The sequence below is a fragment of the Bubalus kerabau genome, chromosome 15 (assembly GCF_029407905.1).
Source record: "Bubalus kerabau isolate K-KA32 ecotype Philippines breed swamp buffalo chromosome 15, PCC_UOA_SB_1v2, whole genome shotgun sequence".
NCBI lineage: Eukaryota > Metazoa > Chordata > Mammalia > Artiodactyla > Bovidae > Bubalus > Bubalus kerabau.
Genome location: NC_073638.1, coordinates 29,465,656 through 29,493,645, shown reverse-complemented (window position 1 = coordinate 29,493,645; position 27,990 = coordinate 29,465,656). Strand labels below are relative to the sequence as shown.

Sequence of the window (27,990 nt, the reverse complement as noted above, 5' to 3'; positions counted from 1 at the left end):
GCTGCACCACCGCCGCCGCCCGGAGCCAGCCGGCCGGACACCCGCACGCCTGGGTCCCCCGGCGCCGCGCCGCCCGGGGGCTGCGACCCGGACCCTCCGCGTCCGACCAACAATAAGCGCCCAGACAGACCCCTCCCCGCCCCGCGCCCGCCTTCCCCGCGGGCCTCGGGGAAAGTGAAAGGAGGAGGCGAAGGAAGGAAGGAAGGAAGGAAGGAAGGGAGGAGGAGCAGGAGCCGGAGCCGTGAGGTTGGGGCCGAGACCCCAGCCCCGAGCCCCGAGCCGGGCGGGTGCGCGCGCTCTCCCGCCGCTGCCCGGCACCCACGACCATGCTCCGCGGTTGGGAGGCAGGAACCCAGGCTCCCAGCGACCCCCGGATACCCACTCCCGGGCCGGGCTGGTATTGAGATCAAGGCGTCCAGGATCAAAAGATCACCACCTGCCCGCCTTCCTCCGCACCTCCAACTGGCGAGCAGGAGGACCCCAATCCACCCACCGATCCTGACCTGGTCATGGCGTCCAACTCTGGCCTGGCGTGAGGACCCCCGACCCGCGCGAGGTGAGGGGTGGGCTGGGACGGAGGGCGAAAAGTCATGCCAGGCCAACTGAGGCGCGAGGAGGGAGATCCAGTTCGAACTGGGGAGGGGGGACACAGTTTGATTGTCTTTGGCCCTCTGGCACGCACCCTCAAGCTGTATAAGGGGTGGGAGACGCCCCCAGGGTTAGCGGAGGCTACTCTTGGGCCCCCAATCAGGTTGGCAGCCCCAGAGCACAGGGGGGAGGGCTTAGGGGCAGCCAGGGGACCCTGCCACCCTAGCGCAGAGAACAAGGCCGGCCTTGGGCCAGCTGGAGCAGCAACCCTGCCCTGGGGGCTTCTGGGAGATGTAGTCCCCCTCCCAGGCTCGCCAACCCCTTGGGTCTCAGCCCCCAGCACTCCTCTCCTGGCTGATAGGAGCCTCCGGAAGGAGGTGCACTGGGATTGGAGATTGCTGGGGGTCCCCCTCTGCCCCCAAGCACTGTCTAGGAGCAGCAGGGGCTGTGACTAGAGAAGTCTCCCCAAGACTCAGTGGTGTGGGCTTAGTTGGGGGGTGGGGCAGTCACACAGTTCCTTGGAGGTGTCTCTGCACAGGCTCAGAGGAGATGGCCCCTGCCTTGGTCTCAAGAGCTCTTGGGAGAGTAACGTGAGGAAGAGAAGGGAGGCTTAGGGCTTCTTGCTTGGCTGGAGTATGCCCTGTCCCAGGGCTGTTGGAATTTGGTTTCAGGGGACACTGAGGTTCTCTTAGGAGCTGAGAGGGAGGGTGTCCCTGACGGTCAGGGAGTTTGGAGGGTGTCTCTCTGGAGCAGGGAAGCCAGGATCAGCTTCTGTCTGTCTGTCCAGCTTCCTTCCTTCCGGGTTTTTCTGACACCCCCTCCTCCCTCCTCCTTCTGTCTGTCTGCTGCTTGGGGTGTGGGTCTGTGTCTGTGTCTGGGGGGGCCTCTGCTGCATGGAGGAAAAGTGTTATTATGGGAGAGGTGAGTGGGGCATGTGATTGGGCCCTGGGAAAGGGGCTTGGAGGCCCCCTTGATCTTTGGCCTTGGTTTCCTGTTTTACCTAGGAAAGCTGTCTTCACACAGTGTCTGCTGTAACCCTGCTGATGTCTCTGGAGGAGGGCAGCTCTCTGAATAAGACCTGCAGGGTGGGTGGGCTTCCGCTTCCCTTGCTCTCCCCTGGCCTCAGCCTCTCCAAGGATCAGCCACTTCTTCTGGGCTGGGGCTGCCTGGCTTGTCTGCTGCCCCCCAGCACTGGCTTGGCTGCCTTCTCTAGGTCAGGACTGTGATTTCATGGCCCCAGGGGAAGAGCATGTTCAGGCCCTGTCTTTCTGGTATCAGCTCTGAGGCGCCTGCTGATAGAAGCCTCAGGACAGAGTGAGAATGGGAGAGAAAGGTAAGGAGCAGGGAGGTCTGGTATCAGGATGGAAGGTGCTGCCCTCCTTCAGCTGATCAGGCTCCTTGGCCTTAGAGCACCAGGCCTGGAAGATCAGCCTTCTGGCCACTTCCCTCTGGAGGTTCTCTGCTAACCTGTGTTGCTCCAGATTGGGGTGGGGCAAGGGCTAATGTTGGGGAGCACTCTCTACTGAAGGAGAGAATATATATAGTCTTGGATCCAGAGTAACCCCTGTGCTTGGGCTAGCAGGGTCCTCACGCTGGACATGGCTTCTGGAGGGCCATATGGAGACTCACAGTGAGTCTCCAGGTACTGAGGTTGAGGGTCCAGGTGGGAAGAGATGACAGAGTCCCGGAGAGGGATTAGTGTTTGTGATCACAACAGTGATGATGTGGGACCTAGTGAACTTGGCTTTTTGAGTCTGTGTTGGGCACTCATGCTTTCTTTGGATAGTTTCTGCCTCCCAGTTTCTGGGTACGTGAATTAAACAGGAGCCCTGGGCTGGGGACTCAACTTCCATGAACAGGCAGGGCAATAGCCTTCTGGGCACAGGCCTAGTGGGTGGCAGTGTCGACTCAGCAAGGGCTGGAATGCCTGGCACCTGCTTTAGATTAAAGGAGATGCCTGCAAAGGGGGCTGCCTGCCTGCAGGGGGAGGGGCTGGGATGGAGCTCCGTGGAGCCCAGGAGTGGGGTGGGAGGAAAGGACCAGGGTTGCAGGCAGCTCTGGCAGAAGTGGAGGGAGCCACCCAGAACAGCAGCCCCACCTCCAGGGAGTCCAAGGCGGGAGCCGGGGGCCCTCCACACGGCCTCTGACGCCACAGGCTGCCACTCTGTCCCAGCGCCCTGGGGGGGCAGCTGCGGGGAGCCAGGGTGTCTGGGTGTCCAGTCTGCTCAAGACTGGAAGAGGCTTCCAAGGAGGTGGGGGGTGCTTTGGGGTTCTCCTTGGCCTGATGCCATGTTGACTCTTCTGGGGGCTCCTGGGTTGCTGGTAGTGAGGCACCCCAAGAGCCTGGGCACCCAGAGGTGCCGGAAAACAGCACCCTTTCCTGGTGCCAGGAGCCCTGGGCTCTGCTAGGTTGCCGACTTGTGGGGGAGGGGGCATAGGGGATGACACCGTGGGAAAGTGGGCAGCCGTGGGAGCCAAGCGGGTACAGGCTGGGTGCCGCGGGCAGGGAGCCTCTGCCAGGGCTGCTCTCCCCGGGGTGGGGCTGGTTGTTCCAGGGACTGGCTCAACCTGTTGAGCGCCTGGCTGCTCTAACCTGGCATCTGTGTCCCTGCCTGCCAGCCCCACTGGCTGCCCACCTGCAGCCACACTGTGGGGGCTGCCCCCGAGGATCTGGGGCCAGAAGGCTCTGACAGGCCAAAGGGCCAGTCGAGGCTCCTCCAAAGGATCTTCCAGGGTGTGCCGAGTTTCCCCAGGTCCTACTCTCTAACTCTTAGAGCTGGGGCTGAAGCCAGTTGGAGGGCCAGGTAGCCAGAGGCTAGGAGCGAAGGGGCTAGGTGAAGAAAGCCACAGCGCTGGATCTGCTGCTGGTCATTCAGGCCGCCCTGAAGGCAGCCTGGAGTTACCGCCTGGAATTTCCTCCGCTGGGTGCCAGGGCCGGGCCTCCAGAGCCCCACCCCCAGCCTGGCCTGACCTCCCCTCCTTGGGAGAGACTTTCCCTGGGGGTTGGGGGAGGGGCTGTAAGGACATTCTGGTGGCCTGGGAGGAGAGGGGTGACTTCCTGGGTGTGGGGGTCTGTAGTACTGTGTCAGCCACCTAAGTAAGGGCTGGCCCTCCCCATGGAGAGGAGGAAGGTCCGGGTTCCCTGGGAGATGTCCCCCACCCTGACCTGAGTGTGTGTGTGTGGGGGGGCGCCTGGGTCCCAGGGAGGATCCCTGACCCGCTGCAGGCCCTTGCTGTCCTCCCACACTCTCTGCCCCGTAGCTTGAGGCCTGCCTCGGGGCTCTGCTAGCCGGCAGCCAAGGGGAACCAGCTGCCACTCTGCGGGGGAGAAGGTGGCCACCACCGCCCCCAGGTAGGGGGAGGGGCCAGGCAGTCTCCCCTGCCCGCCTTCCAACTTCTCTAGTCCACGGCTGGAGCAGAGGCCTCCTCTCCTCCGCCTCCTTTCCGCCCCGGGCCCTCCCTGCTGGGCCCTGGCCACCTGCCCCTCCTAACCTTGGTGTCCCCAGGGGCCGGGATGCCCTCTGTCCAAGTCCCTCCTCCCACAGGCTGGTGGCCCTGTGCTGGCCTGTCTTCCCCTCCCCCCACCCCCAGCCTCAACTGAGAATGGCCCTGAATCCAGCATTTCCAGCATTTCGAAACCAGGATTGTTTTGAAATCCCTGAGCACTTCTCCACCCTCCTCTGACTCCCCTCCTCCCCACTAGCCCAGAATTTAGTGCTCTAATCTGGCTTCATGCTGTGCATTGCCTGGGTGTGTGTGTGAGAGAGAGAGAGAAAGAGAGTTTGTGCTAGCACATGGCCATGTGCATACTACTCAGTGTCTCTGTGTGTGTGCGTATATTCCAATGTGGGTCTACCTTCTGTCAGCAGTTCTGTGACCGGCCGACGTCATTTGTGTTTCCTGGGCCCCCTTGGGCTTTCTCTATGAGTGTGGGCACTTCTGTGGGTCTGAGGGAGTCAGTTTTGGAGAGTTTGTGTTATTTTAAAGAGGTATCTTGGATGTGTGTGTTTGGGGGTTGTGTCCGTTTCTCTCTCAAGTACACGTGTCAGAGTATCTGAGAAGTATGTGTGCCCGGGGTTGTGTCTCTGATGCATGTGTGTGTGCACACACGCACACTCCGTGCGCTCTGTTCCCGCCTCTTTCCTCCTCCCTTGGAACACGTCTGGGGGTGTAGTCACAGGTCTCCCAATGGCCCCCTGGGACATGAAGTCCTCTGTCCTTTGAAAGGGAGGTTTCCTGGAAGGAAGCCAAGGCTTCTGGCAGTTCTGTGGTCCTTGGAGAGAAAGTGCGCAGTGGGGAGACTTTGGGATAAACTGTCCCCAGGGCTGGACTCTCCTCCTCTGCCCTCCCCAGACACCCGGCATCTCAAGGGGTCTGATGCTCCCAGTCCTTCCTCTTCTTGTTCTGGTGCTGTCGTGGGGGGCTGTGACAGGGAGGCCCAGTGCTCTTCAGAAAGGGATGGGGGAAGGGACTTAACCCCCCGCCCTTGGGGTGGCTTGCCTCATTGGAGACAAGAAACAGCCAGCCTCACCAGACCTGGGAGCTTTCAGAAAAGTTGACTTAGCTAGTTAGGGGCAGACAAAACAAGACACTCATGTTTCCAGCCTGAGCAGAAGACAGAGGGGCCTGGTCTCTTGGGGGGTTATACCACCCCAAAAATATGAAACATTGGCTGTGGGGCCAGCTGCCATTGTAGCCTTGACCCTGAGAAGTCCTTCTTGTTCTACAGTCCTTTATCGTGTTCTACAGGATGAGGGGTTGTTAGGGGGAGCTTTCTTTCCTTCTTTTTTTTTTTTTGCCAAAGCTAAAATTGTGATGGTCATGTCTGCATGGGATACAGGCACTTGGAATCCTGATGCCTCGCTATGACTCAGTTTCCCATCCTGGGACCTCAGGCTATAATTGACGACTTTCTTCTAGAACCACTTGTAGCAAGTCAGTGAAGAAGAAGGGGGCTGGGGCAGGGGCTGGTTGTCGGAGTCTAGGGCCTAAGGAGACAGCAGCAGAGGTGGGCAGAGAGAGAAGCTGTCTCCTAACCCCCCTTCCCATGGCCTCTGGTCCCAGGACCCGGCAGGAGGAGGGGAGGGGTAAAGGCACAGGTTGGTACAGTGCTCAGTGACCCAGCAGGGGGAGGGCCTTGGCAAGGAATCTTCAGTTTGTTTCTCAATCTCTGTCTCTGAGACCTGCGCACGCACGCACGTCACTGCAGACACCTTCAGGAGATGAGCCCAGAAAAGTCACCCAGGTGATGGTAGGACAGGGCGGTACCAGATGGGGACAGGTGGTACCATGTTCTGGCAGGCATGTTATGCTTGCCCCCTAGAATGGGCAGTTGGGCCCAGCATGAGTTTCCCTCCCCAGTTCCCCTGTCCTGGGCCTGGGCACACCACAGGCTGGAGAGGGTTAAGTCTGGTTGGCAGGGACAGCGCCCCCCACCCCCCCCTCCAGTGCAGTGAGAGAGAGAAGGAGGGGTAGTTAGCAGCTTGCTCTAGTTGGCTTCTTTCCCAGAATTCTTCGGAAAAGAACTCCCCTTTGACCCCCAGTACAAACTGAGCCGAGCCACCAGCCTCCCTCCCGCCTGCCTGCCTGTGGGAGCTTCACCCGGCCCCCTCCTACTGAACTGCTATGCCCGATTCTCTCCCTCCAGGCCCTCCCAGCTAGGCCCAGTCCCCAGGACTTGAGTCTTCCGGGGACAAGGGAGACCACACAGGGACAGAGGACCCACACCATTCTTTTCCCTGACACAGGATAACCCCGGGGTGGTGGGTGCTGGAAGCTGGGGTCCTCAGGCCTCTCATCCATCCCTCCACCCAAGTCCTCAGGCCTGGACGTGGGAGCCCTGCCCACCCCACCCCGACCCTGGGGCTGAGCCCTCAGGCATCTCCAGGGCCTTCTCCTTTCCTGCTTCCAGGGGAGGGAGGGGGAGCCGTGCGGTGGGGCGGCTGGGTCAGGCCTGGCTCCCGGCCAATCCACAGAAGTCGTGGAGGGGGGGGTGGTGTCCGAGTAGCTCAGGGACTTCCTGGAGCTACAAGCCTGTCTGTGTACATGCTTAGTGGTGTGCGTGCTGGGGGTGGGGCTGGGGTTCTGGGAGGAGCAGGGGTAGAGATTGCTGGCCCGGGGCTTCGAGCTGTGACCCTCTCTCCACAGGGAGCCCCAGCCCCGACCGCACCCTTGAGCCCGAGCCCGACACGCGTTATCCCGAGGTGAGAGGTCCGTGTGCTTGTGTGTTATCACACCCTCCGCACTCAGCTCTGCCTGCCTCTGCCGGAGCCTCCTGCTTGGCTTTTTGTCTTGGGCGCCCTCCTCCTGGCTCTCTGCCCCTACTTCTCCTTTCATTCTCCTCCCCCAGAGAAGAGGGTGCTGACAGCTTACAACCTGGGACCCAGTGGGGACGGGGGCGGGGCCCGGGCAGGAAGGGTTAAAGCGCCGACCGCAGCTCCAGTGAAAGTCCCAGCCGGGGTGGGTGGTGGGGAGCCCCAGCCCAGTCACCCCTGGAGGGCGAGGTATGGTTTCTTTCCTGGTCATCCCAAGCGCCTGCTACCCTCTGCCTGCTGGCTTTGGCCTCAGCTGGCTGAGTCAAAGCCAGGGTGGCCACCAGCCACGGTAATGTGGTTTCTGCCCTGACCCCTAGACACACACGCACGCACGCGCACGCATGCACGCACGCAGGCACACGCACACTTTCTCCCTACTGCCACCCCACCCCCTCCTTGCCCCCTCCCTCCCTCCTTCCCTTCCTTCCCTCCCTCCCCTCCTTCCTTACTTAGCAACAACTCCCTGAATTCACAACAAACACGCCTGTAGAATCCCAGACTGGGGAAAGCTGGAGAAAGTACAGAACTGGGAGGAGGCACTTCTAGACTGTCCTCAGGAGGGGAGGGCTTCGAATCCCCCCACCCTCCCTGTTGGAGGCAACCACCCGCCAGGGACTGGGAGGAAAGTGGTCCTGCTTCCAATCAGGCAATGAAAACACTTGGGAGCAGCGGCCACACCTGGCCGAGCGGGTGGGGGGCAGGGCTGAGACTCCACCCATCACTAGTGGAGTCCCACTTGACCTTTGACCCCCACCTGCAAAGTGGGAGGGGCCACAGACTCCTCCTGCCTCTGGGCCTCTCAGCAGGGGCCTGTGCCATTGTCATGGTAACTTGCTGGGCTCCCTCCCCAGACTCTTAGGGACCAGGATGGGTGACGGATGACGGGTTGGGGGTGGGCGGGGCTGGGGTGGCCCAAGAACTTTACTCTCAGAGCCCCAGCAGGCCAGGCACCTGTGTTGAGGGGGCGGGGAGTTGTGGCCTCTCTTTGATCTTGTCCCTGGGTAGGAACTGTGGCCTCTGGCTAGGACCTGGTGCGCATCAGGTTTGGAGGGAGTCTGGAATGAGGGAGTGAGGCACCATTCTTTCGTCAGAGCACAGAGGGCTGCTGCCAGGGCGAACTTGTATTGTGAAATGGTTAAGAGCAAATGGCTGGAGTATCTGGGTGCAAATCCTGACTCTTCTAAGTTTGGACTATCTGCCTTAGGCAGTTATTCAGTGTCCCTGTGCCTCGGTTTTCTTATCTGTAAAGTGGGGATAAGAGACTTTTCTTGTAGAGTACTAAATTAGATAATGCCTGTGATTAGCAGCTTGATGTTACAGAGTAAATGCTCAATAAATATTAGAGAGTTTCCTAATTATTATTAGTCATAGGAACTCCTGATCCTCCCAGAGGCTTTAGCAGGGGAGATGGGGGTGGGGAAGAAACAGCCTTTCCAATACTTGAGACTCCTAGATTATAATACCCTTCCAGACCCACCTTCTTGCTGCCTCAGTTTCCCCACTGCTGGTGCTGGCAGGCATCATGATTGCAAGCTTGGGAAATAGCTGTGGGCCTACAGAAGGGTCTGAGGGCTTAGGGCCTGTCTGCCTCCCTATCGCCCAGCACTTCTCGGGGCTGAACCCCTCCTCCCACAGGCTATTAGCTCAGATCAGCTTCAACACCCCTCCCACAATCCCATCTCCTGCTGCTCTGTTCCTTTACCAGGCTGAACAGCCATTAAGACACTCTGTCCTTCAGTGGCTTAAATGGCTGCCTCCTCTCTTTCCTGGCCTAAGGGGTCTGGGACCTCCCTTGGGGAGAAGAGTAGCAGGGAGGAGCTGTGACATGGATGGCAGCTGTCAGGCCTGCCTTGGGGCCCAGGGTCTACTGGATTCCCTGTACCCTGCCTGGGCATTTTCCCTGAGTGTGGCAGGGCAATGCCAAGGTCTGTGATATGTGTAGAAGCCCAGACGGGCAGGCCCAGCACCTGCTGCACACAGATGGGCAGGAAGTCCATCCTGAAGCCCAGAGGAGGGCTGGGGTCATATCGGCATCCAGAGGACACCCCCGAAACCCTTTCCTCTGCTGCATGGGTACATGTGGGCAGGGCTGAGAAACGTTCTGTTTCGACTCTGTGTGCCCTGGGGCAGGTCAGGGGAGAATGCTGAGTGACTCTGGGTGAGCAATGCTCCCAAAGGCCCTGGGATGACAGCAGGATGATGGACGGGCTAAGGCTTGGGAACTTCTGGGTGAGGATCCCAGGACAGGGTAGCAGGCATGCCCGCCAGGAGGGAAACTCTGCAGACACTTGGTTTGGTCTTCTCAGGAGTAAAAGTGATCAGATGTGGCAGAGTGCCTGGGATTCCAGGACTCCTGGGGACCTGCTCTGGCCTGGTACTAAGAGGGGTGGGCTGGAGCCCCTGGCTCTACTCACCACTTCTTTCTGGGAACAGAGGGATCTCCCTTCCATGGGCCTGGGATGAGGCATCAGTGTTGGCCTGAGCCATGCCTGACTGCTGGGCCGGCCGTGCTGCCTTTGCCCAGCCCCTGGGGCCTGTTCCTTGGGCAGGCTGGGGCTATTTTTGGGATCGGGCTGGGGCTCTGGGGCTGGTTTCAGATGTTCCAATGTGAACAGGAGAAAATGGGAACAGATGGCTGGAGGGTTCCAATCAGTGGGTCCTGCTGGGAGCAGGTTATTTTTAGGGCCTTGTTAACCCTTTGGGGGCTATGGAGCCACCCCAAGAGGGACAGCCCTCTCTAGCTGAGAAGAGGGTAGGTCTTCTCTCTGGACCTCTACTTTCAGAACTGTGTGTCCCAGTTGCTCTTCTTACCTTCTCAGACCCTCCACTCTTTAAAGAGGCCCATGGCAACAAAGTAGGCTCCTGCTTCCTCCCAGCCTAGACCCTGCAGGGAGACTGCCAAGGGGTGGGGGTGGCTGGTGGAGGGGATGTGGCCACTGTTGAAAGGAAACTCCCCTTTGCTTTTCTCCTGCTGTCTCCTGAGACAGCCCTATGGCTAAGAGAGTGGATAACTGCTCTCTGGATTCATGCTCTGGGTTTGAATGTTGATAAACCCAGTGAGGCCCAGAGGAGTCCTCGCTGGGGGACCTGGCCTCTGTGAGGACAAAGGAGGAGCCAAGTTTTTGTACTTGATACCACTGAGATGATGCCTGTGGGCCCAATGTCTTGAAAGTCACTCAGTCATATCCGACTTTTTGTGACCCTATCAACTATAGCCTGCCAGGCTCCTCTGTTCATGGAGTTCTCCAGGCAATAATACCGGAGTGGGTAATCATTCCCTTCTGCAGGGGATCATCCTAACCCAAGGGTCGAACCCAGGTCTCCTGCATTGCAGCCAGATCCTTTATCGACTGAGCTATCAAGAGAAAATCTCTCGACCATGCCCATCTTTACCAAATGCCCATGGATTTGGGTGCCATGTAGGAGATTAATAAGGGGGCATCATGGCCCGAGGTGGTTTGTTGAGGGCTATGTCACAGGCATTCTGTTGGCTAGTTTCGCTATTAGCATCTCACTTGATATACTGATCCTCATTTTGCAGGTGAGGAAACTGAGGCTCTAAGGACTGAAGGGACGGATAAAGTCCTGTCATTCAGAGGGGGTGGGATACGATTGGCAACCTTGTCAGCCTGACTACAAGCCCACTGCTCATTCCACTGCATCACTCATACTGCCTGCTGTGTCCTGGCCCCAGAGGGTGGCTAGGCTGCCAGCCAGGGCTGGGCCTCCTCCGGGAGCTGAGCATAGGAACTGAGGCCTGGGGGCAGGGGACCCTGCCTGTCACCACTCTCACAATCCCCTAAGCCCTTCTGGCCTGAGGGTGCCAGGACTGACACCAGAAACCCCATTTGGCCTTCCTGTCTTCCCTGCAGGAGGATCACAGGCATACATCCTGTCTCGTCAGCCCCCACCCCCACCCCATCCTGGCCCACATGCCCCTGCTTCCTGTAGGGTCATGGCAGTCTGGATGGCAACGTGGGCAGAGCTGGAGGGCTCTCCAGGTGCTGCTGGTGCCAGGAGTCTGGGCCCGGCCGGCGAGGTGAGGGCTGGGAGGATGTCTCTGTCGCTGGCAGCACCTGGGGAGAGAGCCGGCGGGCAGGCGGGCTCTGGGTGAGGTCCCGCCCCTGGTGCGCTGCCTGTGCCAGCAGCCTGCCCGCACTCCGCAACTCCCACAATGGCCTCATTGTTCCCAGCCGCCAGGCAGTTTGGAGGAGGTTCCTGGGCCACCCCTAATGCCCCCCCCAAAAAAAGGGTCCGATTAACCCCTTGGAGGATAGAGGCCAGGTGAGGGTCCCCAAGGAGCTACCCTGTCCATTCCTGTCTTCTGGGGATCTGGGCTGGGGACGCCACCTCCTACCACGTGTCCCCAGCAACAGGGCACCTGGAGAGCCCGGGGTCCCCCACAGGGGAGGGAGTAGCCCCTAGACCCTCTCCCACCCCCATGGTGGTGCAGGTGCCAGGGGGCAGGAAGTGCCAGAGGGGTGGCAGGCGGAGACCAGATATATTTGGGCTGGTGGGGCTAATTCCAGCCACCACCTCCTGCCCTACTGGCTCCTGAGCGCCTTTCCTTCCTGTGAAACCAGAGCTGGGTTGGGCCTAGCTCAGGATTTCGGTGGATTTAAAGAGGCAGCACCCTCCCTGGCAGCCCGGCTTCCTCTCCCCCTCCCCAGGTGGGGTCTGGGGCCGAGAGAAGGCTGGAGAGCCTCTGCCCCTCCCTTGCCCCGGGCTAACCCCTGGCCCTTGCCCCGCTGGGGTACCAGGCTTTTGGCACTCCTTTCTCCCAGAGCTTTGAGCGGGTGGGGTGGGCGGGGGTGGGCTGTGGTTTCCTGTGTTGGCTGTTTGTGCCTGGCCCAGAGTGCCCGCCGCCGGCCTGGGCTTCCTGCCCTGTCTTGTTTCCTTGTGCCCCCCACCTCCTCCCCCGCCTCCCCCCTGGGGGAGGGAGCAGCCAGGGATTGGGCAGTAGCCTTTGGGGGCACCCCACGCCAGGCTATGACTGCTCCTTGAGGCCTGGCCACAGGGGCTCTGGCTACCAGAGCCAAGTGAGGTGACCTCCAGCTTGTCTAGGCAATGCTACTTAGCCTGGTGGTCCCCACAAGGGCAGAATCCACCCCTACCCTGAAGCACCCTTCAAAGACCCCAGACTGGAGGGTCTGGGGCCAGGAATTTCCATGTCCCAGAAGGGCTGGGGTTGCCAGACATCACCCTAGGGCTGCAGGTGGGGTGGGGCTGGAAACTCCCAGACAAAAATGGTTGATTTGCATGGTCTCCTTTGGCAGGAGGTGGGGGGAAGTGGGGAGAGCTGCTAGGAACCAGGGTGAGGGGAAGGCCCCCCAACCCTGGAAGTCCCCACACAGAGGGTCCCCAGCAACACCTTGGTTCTTGAGCAGATTTCCTGCTGGGTGAGGAATCCTTGACCTCCCCACCCCGCTGAGTCACCACCTCAGGAAGAGGAAGTGACCTGGGTGATAGAGGAGAGCTTCTAGGGACCCTGGAGAAAGGGGACTCAGGACCTCGTTGTCTTGGGGGCTGCCTCTCCCTAGGTCAGTGGCCGAGGATCCTACCCCTAATACTCCCGGCATGTCTCTGTTCTTTCAGCCACACAGGGTTCCTAGCTGCCCATTTCCTCTCTAGGGGTGTCTGCCCACTGCCTATGGAAGCATGGACCCTCCAAGCAGTGTTCTCAGTGCCTCTTTGTGGTGGTTTTGAGCTGGGCTTTGAGACCGGTGTGCTGGTAGGCAAATCAAGCAGAGGCAAGTGTGCTATGCCTGTGGCAGTTCTGTGCTGAGCAGGGAGCTGGCCTGTCCCACCTGGAGGCCCTGGGCATCCATCAAAGCCTTCCTGATCTCCCTCCCCCAGCTGAGGTCAGGTCCACTTTGACCCTTGGGTCACTGCTTCTTACCCCCCCACCCCCGCCCCCACCTGCCCCCCAACCTTGCACCAGGAGGGCAAGATCTCAGGCAGGCTTTGTTTCAGCAGCCTCCTGGGCTCCATTCTCATGGGTCTGCTCCGGGCCTTTCACTCAGGTGACTGGTACCTGCTCCCTGTTTGTGAGCATGTCACTGCTCCCCACCCCACCCCATCCCCTAAGAGGAGTCCAGGTCTGTGTTTGCAGAGCTGCATCCCTTTCACCCGTCTCAGGGGGCTCCTGGCCTGGTGCCAAAAAGCCCCCCTCACTTTGTTTGTTCGTTCCTGCCTCCATCCCCAGGGCTTTCCAGGTCTCTTCCGAGGACTCTAAGTACATAGAGAAGGAGGGTCTCTGTGATCTGGCGAGGGCTGCTGAGGGGCAAAAGGGGGAGGTGTGAGATGGGAAAGTCCTGACTCATCTGTACTTGACTCAGCTCGTCCTGCTGGGTGGGAGCGAAGGGGTGGAGTTCTAGAGGGGAGGGCGACTGGAAGATTCTTCTGGAGAGGAGCCTTGGCCCCACTGGGTACCCTGGACAGGATGAATTTTCTAACAGCCCCTTCCCAAGTTACTAAATGCCCCAATATTTGAAGCTGTAAACAGAGGAAAGTGGGTAGCCTTTGCCCTGCTGGAAGCCCATCTGTCTGATGCAGGCACAAAGTGTCATGACTGGAGGGGAGGATACTGCGGTGTAGGGGAAACACCGGGGAATAGGGTCTTGGTAGGCCCCTGTAATGGTCATGCGACCCAGGGGCCTCTGACTTCCTTCTCCCAGATCTCAGTTTCCTCATTGTGAAATGGGGATAGAAATACTGCCGTCGCAGGTGGTTGGTAGTTTTGAGGATCAGCGAGGTGGGGAAAGGGGAAGCCTGGGACACATGTCAATCATGGGCCTGCCCCTAAGCCCAGGTGCCCTCCGGCTCTTCCCACCTCACCTCTTCCCCGGCGTGATGCAAGCCTGGGGACTGGCCGCCGGCTGCTGTTCAGCCAGGCCTGGAACCTGAGGAATCTTCCGCTGAGAAGGCCAATGTGCCTGGGGTTAAGTTAGGGTGAGATTCCCACAGGGTCCCTGGTGTGGCCCCCTCCCCGCCCCCCAGGCCCCAGGCCGGCCTGCAGCAGCCCGCCAGGGAATGTGCCCCGGTGTATGGCTGGGCCTGTCACCGGGACGGAGCTCCCGGCCCAAGGCTCCTCCCCTCCCCCACTCCTTCCTGGGATCTGCGGGAGGGGCGGGGGGACAGGACCGGGGGCAGTCGGGTGAGGCTTCCGTGTTTGTGTAAGTCTGTTGGTTGGTGTATCTCTGGCCCCGTGTGTGTTTCTTTGTCACTACCGGGCTCAGCTCTCAATGGCTCCCTTGTTGTCGGACCTCAGTCTTTTCATCTGTTCAATGAGTCGACGCGCCCCCTCTCTGCCTCTGGCCGCCTCTGGAAACGTGCGCCCCCGGCTATTTCTGCGCTCCTGCTTTGGCCAGCGCCTCCCTAGCCGTCCCGCACACCTCCGCGGGCCGGCGTTTGAGCGCGCCTCTAGTTTCCTGGGCTCCGTGCGTGTCTTTGTCTCCCCGTCCACGTGTGAGCTGCGAGTGTGTGTGTGTGTGAATCCAGAGTTCGGGTGCTGGTGGGTCCCTGGGGCTCCTGCCTGGCGGCGTCCGGCGCAGAGCTGAACCTGGGCCCCGCCGTGGCGCGCGCCCGGCCCCTCGCCGCACTTGGCCGTGGGTCTGTCGGGGAGGCGCGTGCTGGGTCGGGAGAGGCACGCTGCAGCCCTGCCCGTGGCCCGCTCCCCGGCTCGCTGGCTCTGTCGCTCGCTCGCTCTGCCTCTGCGCTCGGGCTCTGCCGGAGGGGGCGGGGTGGGGTGCCGGGGCGGGGGGAGGGGAGGCTCCTGCATTCTTGCGGTCGGGGAGGAATCTGAGCCAGCGTTACTGGTCTCCAGAAGAGCCCAGCTGCAGCCCCGAGGCCCCGCCAGGCCTCTCGCTGCCCGCCCGGGCCTGCTGGGATGGGCACAGGCTAGGCCTCGAGCTGGAGGCGGGTCATCGCCCCCACCCCCGGCCCCCTTCCCGCCCCGGCGCCCGGGGGCAGGGCGCAGCGCTGGGGCGGGGCGCCAGGGGTTCCCCCGCCCCCCTCCCCCGGGTGAGGGGCGTGCCTGGGGGCGGGAGTCCCCCCACCCCGGGGGCCTGACAGACCTCTCAGCCGCCCCACGCGGGCACCTTGGCAACCTATCTTTTTAGTGAATTCTGCCCCTGCGGCCCCAGGGGCCTTGCTAGAGACTGCAAGCTCCCTGAGGGTAAGGTGCGGGAGGGATGGATTCAGACCCCGACCTGGAATCCTTCCCGGCCGTTCCCACCCTACCCTGTCCAGTACCCTAGTCCCAGAGCTGCTGGGTCCTCCCGTTTCCCCTCCCCTCCTCGCACCCCCTCCCCAAGTCACAAGTTTTCTCTTTGGGGCTTGTTGCTGCAGTCCCTGCTCCAGCACCGAGTACCTGGCTGGGCCCTGGGCACGCACAGGGGCCGTAGCCCCACTGTGTGTGGGAGCCATGAGGATCCTGGCTAACAAGACAAGGTGTGTGGGTGTCGTGGAGGGCGGGATGTGTGTGTGGAGTGAGGGGAAAGGGTGGGCCCAGTGTTGATGGGGCTGAACCGTGCAGGCTTGGAGAGCAAGCCCCCCGCTCCGCCCCCGGGTACCTGGCTTCCCGGCCACCGGTGGGCTAAAGGGGGTCAGAATCGGAAGGCAGGAGCCCACAGCTTTAGCGCCTGAGCCCAGGGAACAGAAGGGAATGGCAAGCGGCTAAGCCTGCTGTTCTAGTCCCTTCCAGTCCTTTCCTCTTAAAAACGGTTTGAGCAGACCCCCGCCGGCCCCGCTGTCGGGTCCGCTGGCGCCCTCTGGCCTCGGTCTAGCTGGGGGTGGGAACTGGAGGGGCGGTGCCTGCCTCCCTCCCCTTCCCCGGGAGAAGCCGGCAGACAGGGCCAGGCGGCAGCAGCAGGACAGCAGAGCTGAAATAAATCTGAGCTGGTGTGGAATGAGGGGGATAAATATCCTCTCCCGTGATGTGATCTTTCCAGCGGCTATTAATAGGTCTCCGGGGAGGGGGAGGCGGTGGGGGGAGCGGGCTGGAGCTTAAAGGGCCCGCAGCCCAGGCTGCAGGAATCCTTGGCTTCAGTCTGCTGCACACACCAGTCCCCTCCCCCTTTCCTCTTGCTCCTGCCTGCCGGCCAGACCTGCTGGTGCACCCTCTAAAGGCATTCCCCTCCTGCCCTGGGGAGCTGTCTGGACCAGTGGGCACCGCAATCTGGTGTGCTTTCTCCCACTTCCCCAAGGGGAAATGGGGCTGGGCCAGGAGCAGTGATTCCCAGGTCCTGGGTTCCTTCCCTGCTGGTGTTGGGACACATGGAAGTTGAGGTTGGGGGGCCTAGGAAGGAGTGTGAAGACAGCAAACCCTTGAAGAGAGAATGCTTAAGAGTTGGCCAGGTGCTAGTGGAGGGGGTTGCCATGGAGGCTTGCAGTCTGATGGATGCTGGGGCTTAGGGGCCGGGTTGGATTCTGCCAACATAAGGCCGGGGTTTTCATTTGGGGACTGGAGGGTGGAGGGGATTGGCCCTTCTTCATTCCCCAAGTGGAGAAGGGCATCAGCCCTTGTCTGAGGAGCCATGGAGGGAGATAGGGGATAGCTGGTGGTCCTAAGATGCCACTCAGCTCCCACCTCCCCAACCGTTAGGTGAGGCAAAATGGGGTTAGAAAATCCAGGCCTGCTACACCCCTGGCACTGCGATTAACTTTTCATGTCTCTTCCACCTCCCAGGTTACCCCACCCCAGGAGGAGAGAAGCTCCAGGGAGCCCGCCGCTGTCCCCCCGCGGCCACTGCCCCCCTGCCCCAGCCAAGCCAATGCACCCAGAAAATAAGTTGACCAATCATGGCAAGACAGGGAATGGCGGGGCCCAATCTCAGCACCAGAATGTGAACCAAGGACCCACCTGCAACCTGGGCTCGAAGGGCGTGGGGGCGGGAAACCATGGGGCCAAGGCCAACCAGATCTCACCTAGCAACTCAAGTCTGAAGAACCCCCAGGCAGGGGTACCCCCTTTCAGCTCGCTCAAGGGCAAGGTGAAGAGGGAGCGGAGCGTGTCTGTGGACTCCGGAGAGCAGCGAGAGGCTGGGACCCCATCCCTGGATTCAGAGGCCAAAGGTACCACATTTCTTGATCCCTAAGACCCCAGCATCGTCCATCGTCCTAGACACACAGAGGCTGGGAGAGCATCTTTCTGCACCCCTGGTCTAATCCTCACTTGCCATTCCTCTCCAGCACTTATGCAGGGGCAGCCTCTTTCTCTACCCTCCCCATCCCCATTATGCCCATTCTCACCCATCTGCTCATTCTCAGGACTGGGTGGAGATGTCTCATCCTTAGGGCCACACAGGGTGATAGGGCCTCTCCTCAGGCCTCTCCTGCTTTCCCACTGTAGCCCCCAGAGGGGGAATGGGAGGTGCTCTGGGGTGAGGCGCAGACCCACACACCTCCCAGGAACCTCCTGGTGTTCCAGCTGGTGGGAGCAGGCACTGGGGCCTGGAAGAGTAGCAGCAGCTTCCCCCTCCCCCCACCCCCCCAGCCCTAATTAGAACCAGTTGTGGTTGGGGATTAGGTTGGGCTTGGTGCTGGGTGGGGGAGGGGAGACAGGCAGCAGGGCTGTAGAGAGAAATCAGAAACAAATGGTGTTGTGGTGGGGGTCAAGGGCTGGCAAAGTGCCCACTGTGGCCTGGGCAGTGCCCCCTGGGCACTGGGCACTGGGGCATCTGGGGGAATGGGCTTGGGGAGGCCCCAGGTGTGGGAGGACAGGCCCTCCTGGGGACTCGCTCACTCACTCTGACCCCTGCCTGCCTGCCTGGGCAGAGGTGGCACCCCGGAGTAAGCGGCGCTGTGTGCTGGAGCGGAAGCAGCCGTACAGCGGGGACGAATGGTGCTCAGGCCCGGACAGCGAGGAGGAGGACAAGCCCCTTGGGGCCGCCCACAGTGAGTGCCCATGCTGCCAGCACGCTGTGCCTCATGGTGTCCCTGGGGAACAGTTGCCCTGAGGGAGCCTCCTCTCTCCACCTAGGGCTTTTGAGGACCCAGGCTGGGCCAAAAGGAGCAAGGGATCAGGAGCCTGGGCTCCTCCTCTCCCATCTCCCATCTCTGACTCAGTCCCTCCTGGCACTGACAGCTCAGTCCCCGCCTTCCAGGTGCTCAGTAGCCCCCTGTCCTTAGGGACCTGGGTGGAGTAGGTGGAACCTTAGGTGGCCTCTCCAGCCACACTGAGAGGCCTCCTCCCGTGAATTCCTGGCCTCTGCTGCCACCTACTGGTCAGTAGAGGAAGGGCAGTGAGGGTTCAGCATCCCTGGGAGCTGGACAGCTGGCTGGACCCTGCAAAACTGTGCTAAAGAAGCCTGGGTGTGAGCTGACATTGACTGTGTCTCTGTTGCCCTTCCCTAACCTCTAATTGATTTCTGGAGTGCATCATCAAGACGAAGAGTGAGTGTGGGTGGGTGCCCACCTCTCTCATTCTTGCACAGATCAGCATATATTTGGGCCTTGCACAAGTGATGGGGGAGAACCAGACATACTCCTGCCCTTGGGAAGCCTGTACATGCTGATCTGATGCTTTTCCTCCAAGCTTGCATCTGTGTGTGGGGAGAAACAACTCAGTGCGTAAGAAACTAGTCAGAGAATATTACACTGAACTTTTCCAAGGCTGCGACTGTAGAAAGGAAGAAGAGAAATTATGCCGGACACTTTGCTACTTTGTTTTATTTAATTCTGATAACAGTATTGTGAGGTAGGTGTTATTAGGAAGCAAAAGAGGAGACAGACTCAGCAGATGTTTTTAGAAGGAGCAGATCATGTCTGTGGAGATGGTGTTTGAGATCAGACACAGCCTGTGCAGCTGGCCGGCGCTTTAAACATCACCTGGTCCCAGCATCCCCGACCCCCCAGGGGACTGGCTGGTGGTTCACAAACCCTGGCCAAAGCCTTAAGTGGTAGATGGGGGTAGACACTGCTTCCCAGGACAGACCCTTCTCAGTTCACTTTTACAACAACTAGACTGTACCATCGTAGAAGCATGAAGACACAGGGAAATCAAAGAAGTGGCTAATATCCCATACTGAGTACCAAGGCAATGTTTTAGTTACACTGACATTAGATTCTTGAAGAGTTCTTAATGGTAGGGCCGTATAATGTACAAGTTAAGAGCACAGACTCTGCAATCAGACCCCCCTTGGTTTATATCCTGGATCTTCTACTTATCATTTGTATCAGTTTGGGAAAGGGCCTCAGTTTCCTCATCTGTAAAAATTATATTTCCCTCTTAGGGTTGTTATAAGGAGTCAATGAGTTGATACATGCAACACACTTAAAACAGTGTTAGCTTTTTTGTTGTTATCATTGTATTAGAAGTTTTCATATTGAAATAAAGCCCGGGGACGTCCCAGTGGTTAGGACTCTGCACTTCCAACGCAGGAGGCACAGGTTTGATCCCTGGTCGGGACACTAAGATCCCACATGCTACGTGGCACTGCCAAAAAAACAAAGAAAGAAAGAATAAAACAAAGCCTGCCTCTCTCCCTATAGCTTTTCCCCAGGAGTCCCAATTCTGTGTGTTGAATATGCACCTTCTTCTCCAGGGCAGTCCTCACACATTGAGGTTGGCTCTCAAGCCCCCTAATGCCCCAAACTTTTGGCTCTATGTAAAATTGGAGGGACAGGGTCCAGGTCAGGGCCATTATGAGTTAGGAGAGTCAGAGCAGATTTCTGCAAGGAGAGGAGCCTGCCCCTAAGCCGTGGGAAAGTGGCTGCTTCCCTGGTTCAAGGGAGTCCACTTGGAATAGTAAGTCCTGGCGCTGTCTGAGGGCCACATGTTGACTGGTGGCACAGGGCCCACCCACTCACTAGACCCAGTAATGACCAGTTGAAGTGAAAGTCTCTGTTGTGTCCGACTCTTTGTGACCCCCTGGACTGGTCCATGGAATTCTCCAGGCCAGAATACTGGAGTGGGTAGCCTTTCCCTTCTCCAGGGGGTCTTCCCAACCCAGGGATTGAACCCAGGTCTCCCACATTGCAGGCGGATTCTTTACCGGCTGAGCCACAAGGGAAGCAGTAATGACCAAGTGTAGATATCTTTTCTAGGCTAGGACTCACTGTCAAGCTGGTGACCGTGGACGAAAACCTCCGTTAGTGCTGTGGGTGGCCAGTCTACTGCGGGGAATGAACCCAGTGTGTCAGGCATTTGTAACTCTCTGTTCTCCAGTTTTTTTAGTTTGTGACACAGTTGTGAATTTGCTGTAAAAATAGATTTCTTTGACCAGCCCCTCCCCACTCCTGCTGGACTAGAGTTTAGTGTTTCCATTTTACAGATGAAGGAATGACGCCTTGAGGAAGTATCTTGTTGATACGGTTGCCGGTCAGTTAGTGGTAAGGCTAGGATGAACACCATTCAGCTTTTGGACCATCAGTTGTACAAGCTCATTGCCTGCTTCCCTCCTCTGGCCAGCGTGCGCGCATACATACCCACACCCGCTGCACAGACCACAGTGAGGGGCCGGAGCCGGGCCACGCGCAGGGCTCTGCGCTGCCTGTCTGTCACCTTTGGGGAGTAGCGTCACCCTTCTGAGGCTGTTCCTCCTCTCTTGAATGGAGTGCACCGACTCCTTCCTCCCAGGGTGTGACGATGGTAAGGTAGAGTCACTTCCAGAGGCGTAGTCAGGGCTCCAGGCACATGCGGGCCTGTGGGTTTCCGTCTCCTCTCTGTGTGGTCCACACAATTGCCGTCCTTGTCAAAGACTGGGCTTGGGCAAGTTTCTGAAAGCTAGACTGGAGAAAATGCCAGATTGTGGCACCAGATGACCCTGTGGGCACGAGCCTGTCTATCCCTGGGCATCTCTGGGATGGGACGGTAGGGCGTGGACTCCCCTCTGGCTCTCCTCTCTAAACCTGGGCCTCTTTCCCTTTCCTCTCTTGTGCAGATTGTAATGTAGCAGACCCAGCCATGGCGGCCCCACAGCTGGGTCCCGGCCAAGCCCCCCAACTGCCCCTCAGTGAAAGCAGCGCACCAGGCCCTCCGCATGGGGCCCCGCCGGGCCTCCGGCCTGACGCCCCCGGGGGCGGAGGCGGGGGTGTCCCTGGAAAGCCCCCCTCCCAGTTTGTGTATGTCTTCACCACCCACCTGGCCAACACGTAAGTGCCCCCAGCCATCGTTTGCCCAGGACCCCTCAGCCTGGGGTCCTGACTGCCTGCAGGGGGCCAGGGATGGCTAGGGCTGGGATGGGTGAGGTGGAGGGCTCCCTCCTGCTTGTCACTCTGAGCTGGTTGTGCCCGACCCTCCTGTGCAGGGCTGCGGAGGCTGTGCTACAGGGCCGAGCCGACTCCATCCTCGCCTACCACCAGCAGAACGTGCCGCGGGCCAAGCTGGACCAGGTGAGTGTGTCGCCTGGTCCGGGCACGGGGCTCCATGAGCAGTGGACCGGCCACTGCATCCGCTGACCCATCTCATGGGTCTGTCTTTGTCTTCTCGCAGGCCCCCAAAGTGCCACCCACACCGGAACCGCTACCCCTGAGCACGCCATCAGCAGGCACCCCTCAGACCCAGCCTCCTCCTCTGCCGCCACCGCCACCCCCAGCTCCGGGCAGTGCCCCTCCTGCTCTGCCTTCTGAGGGGCCTCCTGAGGACGCCAATCAAGACCTGACGCCCAACTCGGTGGGAGCTGCCAGCACGGGCGGCGGAACTGGGGGGACCCACCCCAACACCCCTACAGCTTCCACCACCAACAACCCGCTGCCTCCTGGAGGAGACCCCAGCAGCGCCCCCGGCCCCGCCCTGCTCGGGGAGGCCCCCACCGGAAATGGGCAGCGGAGCCTGGTGGGCTCAGAGGGCCTATCCAAGGAGCAGCTGGAGCACCGGGAGCGCTCCCTCCAGACGCTTCGAGACATTGAGCGGCTACTGCTCCGCAGCGGGGAGACTGAGCCCTTCCTCAAGGGGCCCCCCGGAGGAGCGGGTGAGGGGGGACCACCAGCACCAGCCCCTCCCGCGCCCCAGCAGCCACCCACGGCCCCGCCTAGTGGGCTGAAGAAATATGAGGAGCCCTTGCAGTCCATGATTTCGCAGACTCAGAGCCTCGGGGGCCCCCCTCTGGAGCATGAAGTGCCGGGGCACCCCCCGGGTGGGGACGTAGGGCAGATGAGCGTGATGATGCAGAGGCTGGGCCAGGACAGCCTGACCCCCGAGCAGGTGGCCTGGCGCAAGCTTCAGGAAGAGTACTACGAGGAGAAACGGAGGAAGGAGGAGCAGATCGGGCTGCACGGGGGCCGCTCACTGCAGGACATGATGGGCATGGGGGGCATGATGGTGAGGGGGCCGCCGCCCCCCTACCACAGCAAGCCAGGGGATCAGTGGCCCCCTGGGATGGGTGCCCAGCTGAGGGGGCCCATGGACGTCCAAGATCCCATGCAGGTCCGGGCCGGACCCCCCTTCCCTGGCCCCCGTTTCCCAGGCAACCAGATGCAGCGGGTGCCAGGGTTTGGGGGCATGCAGGGTATGCCCATGGAGGTACCCATGAATGCCATGCAGAGGCCTGTGAGGCCAGGCATGGGCTGGACCGAAGACTTGCCCCCTATGGGGGGACCCGGCAATTTTGCCCAGAACGCTGTGCCCTACCCAGGTGGGCAGGGTGAAGCGGAGCGATTTATGACCCCTCGGGTTCGTGAGGAGCTGCTGCGGCACCAGCTGCTGGAGAAGCGGTCGATGGGGATGCAGCGGCCCCTGGGCATGGCCGGCAGTGGCATGGGGCAGGGCATGGAGGTGGAGCGGATGATGCAGGCGCACCGGCAGATGGATCCGGCCATGTTCCCTGGGCAAATGGCTGGCGGCGAGGGCCTGGCGGGCACTCCCATGGGCATGGAGTTTGCCGGAGGTCGGGGCCTCCTGAGCCCCCCCATGGGGCAGTCTGGGCTGAGGGAGGTGGACCCGCCCATGGGGCCCGGCAACCTCAACATGAACATGAACGTGAACATGAACATGAACATGAACCTGAACGTGCAGATGACCCCGCAGCAGCAGATGCTGATGTCGCAGAAGATGCGGGGCCCTGGGGACATGATGGGGCCGCAGGGCCTCAGTCCCGAGGAGATGGCCCGGGTGCGGGCCCAGAACAGTGGTGGAATGATGGGAGGCCCGCAGAAGATGCTTATGCCCTCACAGTTTCCTAGCCAAGGCCAGCAGGGATTCTCCGGGGGCCAGGGACCCTACCAAGCCATGCCCCAGGACATGGGCAACACTCAAGACATGTTCAGCCCTGACCAGAGCTCAATGCCCATGGGAAACGTGGGTACCACCCGGCTTAGTCACATGCCCCTGCCTCCTGCGTCCAATCCTCCAGGCTCTGTGCATTCAGCCCCGAACCGGGGGCTGGGCCGACGGCCTTCAGACCTCACCATCAGTATTAATCAGATGGGCTCGCCGGGCATGGGGCACCTGAAGTCGCCCACCCTCAGCCAAGTACACTCACCCATGGTCACCTCGCCCTCCGCCAACCTCAAGTCACCCCAGACTCCCTCACAGATGGTGCCCTTGCCTTCGGCCAACCCGCCAGGACCTCTCAAGTCGCCCCAGGTCCTCAGCTCCTCCCTCAGTGTCCGTTCGCCCACCGGCTCGCCCAGCAGGCTCAAGTCTCCCTCCATGGCGGTGCCTTCTCCAGGCTGGGTCGCCTCACCCAAGACAGCCATGCCCAGCCCTGGAGTCCCCCAGAACAAGCAGCCGCCTCTGAACATGAGCTCTTCCACCACCCTGGGCAACATGGAACAGGGTGAGTCAATGGGGCTGGGCAGGTGGGCCCTGGACTTGCCTCCCAGGTGGGTGTGTTCTTGCCTGGCTGGGGTGTGTGTGTATGAGTTAAGGGGTCTGTGCCGGGGCCCGGAGGCGGGACGGCTCTGCTGGAGGAGCAGCCACCGGCCCCCATGTGTGAGCTTCCATGGGGAGCACCATGTTCATCGAGCAGGGATTTCGAGGGGAGTTTGTCATATTTAGGATCTCCTTTCTGTTCAGAGCCCTGAGGCTACAGGAACTGCCTGGAGATGGGTGGGCTGTAGTGATCATGGGGGAACCCGAATTGACGGGCCATCTGTGCCTGGGAGTCAGGTGGAGGTCTGGGAGCTGACCTCTTCCTAAAGCCCCAGTGTGAGCGGCCAAATTCACCCTGGCCTCCCCAGTCAACCCCGCCGCTCTGTCTGTCTCCCCGCTTCTGTAGGTGCCCTCCCGCCCAGCGGCCCCCGGAGCAGCTCCTCAGCGCCTCCCGCTAACCCCCCCAGCAGCCTCGTGACCCCCAGCCTGCCGTTTACATCCTCCCCAGACCCCACGCCCTCCCAGAACCCCCTGTCTCTGATGATGTCCCAGATGTCCAAGTACGCCATGCCCAGCTCCACCCCGCTCTACCACAATGCCATCAAGACCATCGCCACCTCAGACGACGAGCTGCTGCCAGACCGGCCCCTGCTGCCCCCGCCGGCACCACCGCAGGGCTCTGGGCCAGGTGCGAGGACAGGGAGGGGGTCCCTGGGAGAAGAGCCCACACGGGCTCTGGGAGGGTGAAGAGTGGCTGTGGCCAGCGAGAGCCCCTGCAGTCACGCTGGCTTTTTTGTGCTTCCAAGGGGCCCTGGGCGTCGGGGGTTGTGATGTCTTGGGACACAGTTCCCACTGGTCATTCAATGAAACCAAGCCCAGCTCACTGGAGTGGTCTTTCCAGCATCTACTGATGTGTCCCTGGGTAACGGGGCCAGAGCTTGGGTCTCTTGGCTTCTCACCTAAATGCCTCGGGTCCCTGTCCTCGCAGCTAGGGCAGGCCAGTGATGAAAGCCATCACCCCTGGCACCAGCCTGGTTGGGGCATGGAGAAAGGACTGAGTTCTGCAACCTGCCCCAGCTGGGTGCACATGGTTCCTGACCCCCGTTTCTCTTTCCCCGCAGGGATCAGCAATAACCAGTCCAACCAGATGCACCTGAACTCAGCTGCTGCCCAGAGCCCCATGGGCATGAACCTGCCAGGCCAGCAGCCCCTGTCCCATGAGCCCCCACCTGCCATGCTGCCCTCCCCCACCCCTCTGGGCTCCAACATTCCACTGCACCCCAACGCACAGGGGACAGGAGGGCCCCCTCAGAACTCGATGATGATGGCTCCAGGGGGCCCAGACTCCCTGAGTGCGCCCTGCGGCCCGGTGCCCAGCTCCTCCCAGATGATGCCCTTCCCTCCTCGGCTGCAGCAGCCCCACGGTGCCATGGCGCCCGGCGGGGGCGGGGGCGGGGGCCCTGGCCTGCAGCAGCACTACCCCTCAGGCGTGGCCCTGCCCCCCGAGGACTTGCCCGGCCAGCCGCCAGGCCCCATGCCCCCCCAGCAGCATCTGATGGGCAAAAGCATGGCCAGCCGCATGGGCGACGCGTACCCCCCGGGCGTGCTCCCCGGGGTGGCATCAGTGCTGAATGACCCCGAGCTGAGCGAGGTGATCCGGCCCACCCCGACGGGGATCCCCGAGTTCGACTTGTCCAGGATCATCCCCTCGGAGAAGCCAAGCAGCACCCTCCAGTACTTCCCCAAGAGCGAGAGCCACCCCCCCAAGGCCCAGCCCCCCAATCTGCATCTCATGAACCTGCAGAACATGATGGCGGAGCAGACCCCTTCCCGGCCCCCCAACCTCCCGGGCCAGCAGGGCGTCCAGCGGGGGCTCACCATGTCCATGTGCCACCCTGGACAGATGTCCTTGCTGGGCAGGACAGGCGTGCCCCCGCAGCAGGGCATGGTGCCCCACGGCCTGCACCAGGGGGTCATATCCCCCCCGCAGGGCCTCATGACCCAGCAGAATTTCATGCTGATGAAGCAGCGGGGCGTGGGGGGTGAGGTCTACAGCCAGCCCCCCCACATGCTCTCCCCGCAGGGCTCTCTCCTGGGCCCCCCGCCCCAGCAGAACCTCATGGTATCCCACCCCCTGCGGCAGCGCAGTGTGTCTCTGGACAACCAGATGGGCTACCTCCCGGCCCCGGGCGGCATGGCCAACCTGCCTTTCTAGCAGGCCCGGCAAGGGGCTGGAGCTGGGGCCATGTTGCAAATATGATAACCTTAAAAAAAGTTTCTTCCCCTCCAGTGTTGGGATGGCCTGGGGTCAAGGGGTGGGGTGGAGGGGGCTTGTGTGGGGAGCGGCATTTGTGGAAACCAGATGTGCTGGCAGCTTAGGGAGAAGTGGCAGAGTGGGGTGGGGGATCGGGGGGGTGGGTTTGGTTCCATTTTGGCCGCCAGGACCGCCGCTCCCCTTCTCCTCCTGAGTCCTATGGAGCCTCTCCTGTTTCTCTGCACCCACCCTCTTCAGCTTTGCTGTCCGAGTCCTGTGTCCCTGTATCCCTGTATTGAATCCTTGGCTGGATTGGAAGGAGAGAAGTCTCCCCGTCCTCTGTCTCCCCATCCCACTGCTGTCTCCTCTTGGTGCTTCACTTTCCTCCTCTTGGTTTCTCTGCCCCGCTCCACCCCGTCTTTTTCCTTCTGTCTTCTCCTGCCTCAGTTCCTCTCCCTGCTGTGGCTGACCCCCTCTCCCACCCCAGCCTGCAGGCGGCTGGCCAGGTGGGCAGGCGCCAGCTGTAGCTGTAAATAGAGCGCTGCGCTTTTGTGCCGGTTTGTGCGTGTGCTGTATTTCTGTGTTTGATAGAAGTCACTCAGAAAAAAAAAAGGATAAAAGAAACCCTCCCCGCGCCCCCCACCCCCGCCCCTTCAAATGATTGCCCCTTCCATTTCCCCTGGACCCAGGGGCACGCAGTCCGACACACCTTCCCGCTGCAGGGCAGTGTCTCTGGGTCCAGAAAGGATACCATTCCCGTGCCCTCCTCCAGCGGTGAAATGACATAGCTACTACCCCCACACCTAAGCTGAGGTCAGACCACCTTAGGCTTCCACCTGGTGGGCCCCAGCAGGGCTGAGGCCTCCCAGGGCGGCAGCCTGTCTGCTGCTGAGCGATTCAGGAGCGCACGTGCAAGTGCACGCGTGTCTGCCCCACACAGGCGACACGGGGGCCCTGGCTTCCCAGCTGTGGCTGTCTGGTGTCCCCTGCTGCTACATCTTAAGCCAGAACTTGAAGCCCTTGGTCCCCAGTCTGGGCTGAAGGAAAGAAGGACGAGGCAGAGGCCGAGCGGGCGGCCCCCCGGCGTGGAGGGGGCCATGAGGGTCCCCTGCCTGCTGCAGTGCTCCGGGCCAGGTAGCCCCCAAGGCCGCAACTCTTTCCCCAGGCTGCCACCTACTTCCTATCACCAGAGGAGGAAGGAAAAGGGTTAGGCCCAGTCTCCCTCCCTCCACCTGCTGAGGACAGAGTAGAGAAAGTGTTCAGCTCAGAGCAGGGCCGCGTCCTCTGCATCTCTCTGCCTCCGCGGTTCACTGGCATGGTCCCTCTGCCCAGAGCTCGGGGCTCCCTGCCCGCCCAGGCACAGCCACTGCCTTCCAGTCAGCCCCTGGACCTTTCCCAGAAGAGCTCCCCTCCTCCTCTGGTCAGAGCTGAAGCCATACACGGTTGGGTGTTTTGCCCCCACCTTGGCCCCAGGAGTAAAACACTTCTCCTTTTCTCACTTCCTTTCCTGCCTTGTGAGGTGGTGGGGCAGTTCCCTGGCTGAGGCCTTCCGTGCCCGCCTCCAGGACCCAGGGCCATTTCTCGGCGAGGGGTCTTCTGCCCGTCCCTGGCCTTCCTGACCTGAGGGGGCCTGGTCTCCTGTCGGCAGCTGTGATACAAAGGGAATTTGTCCTCGCTTCTCCCAGTCTGGTGCTGTCCTCAGTCCCCCGTCGGCCAGGTCAAGCGCTTCCTCCAGGGCTAGCTGTGGGCTTCTGCCTCCCCCGGCCCCTCCCCGGGGGCCAGGGCCTGCGGCTCTGGGTTCAGGGGCCACCTGCCCTCCGCCCCGCCAGACGTATTCCCTCCCTGTGTCCAACCTGGGCCCCGTGCCCTTGAGCCTCCCACCCCTGACCCAAGACTCCCCAAGCCGACTCTTAAGTGTTTCCTGCCCAGAGGAGAGACGGGTCAAACTGAAAAGGGCCTGATGCCCTCCCCCTGCCCCTCTCGTCCCACCTCTGCCACCAGACTAGCTTTCCAAGGTGAACTCCACAGGCCAGCTTCCCTCCATCTGTGGCCACACCCCCAGCCATTTTGTACCATTATAT

At 60.9% G+C, this 27,990-nt stretch overlaps 1 protein-coding gene across 2 annotated transcripts; it reads left to right on the top strand.

The window, feature by feature from the left end:
- The first annotated feature begins 353 nt into the window (after nucleotides 1-353).
- BCL9L (BCL9 like) lies at nucleotides 354-26,469 on the top strand. Of its 2 annotated transcripts, XM_055548312.1 has the most exons (10): nucleotides 354-556; nucleotides 6,736-6,791; nucleotides 15,252-15,353; nucleotides 16,591-16,976; nucleotides 17,679-17,798; nucleotides 20,786-20,996; nucleotides 21,152-21,236; nucleotides 21,337-23,620; nucleotides 24,062-24,343; nucleotides 24,777-26,469. In XM_055548312.1, the coding sequence occupies exons 3-10, from the start codon at nucleotides 15,328-15,330 to the stop codon at nucleotides 25,868-25,870; spliced, it is 4,488 nt and encodes a 1,495-aa protein (XP_055404287.1). In that variant the 5' UTR covers nucleotides 354-556; nucleotides 6,736-6,791; nucleotides 15,252-15,327; the 3' UTR covers nucleotides 25,871-26,469. The 2 variants fall into 2 exon arrangements, with proteins under 2 accessions (XP_055404287.1, XP_055404286.1); XM_055548311.1 differs by lacking the exon at nucleotides 354-556 and having other exon boundaries at nucleotides 3,059-6,791.
- The last annotated feature ends 1,521 nt before the right edge of the window (nucleotides 26,470-27,990 follow it).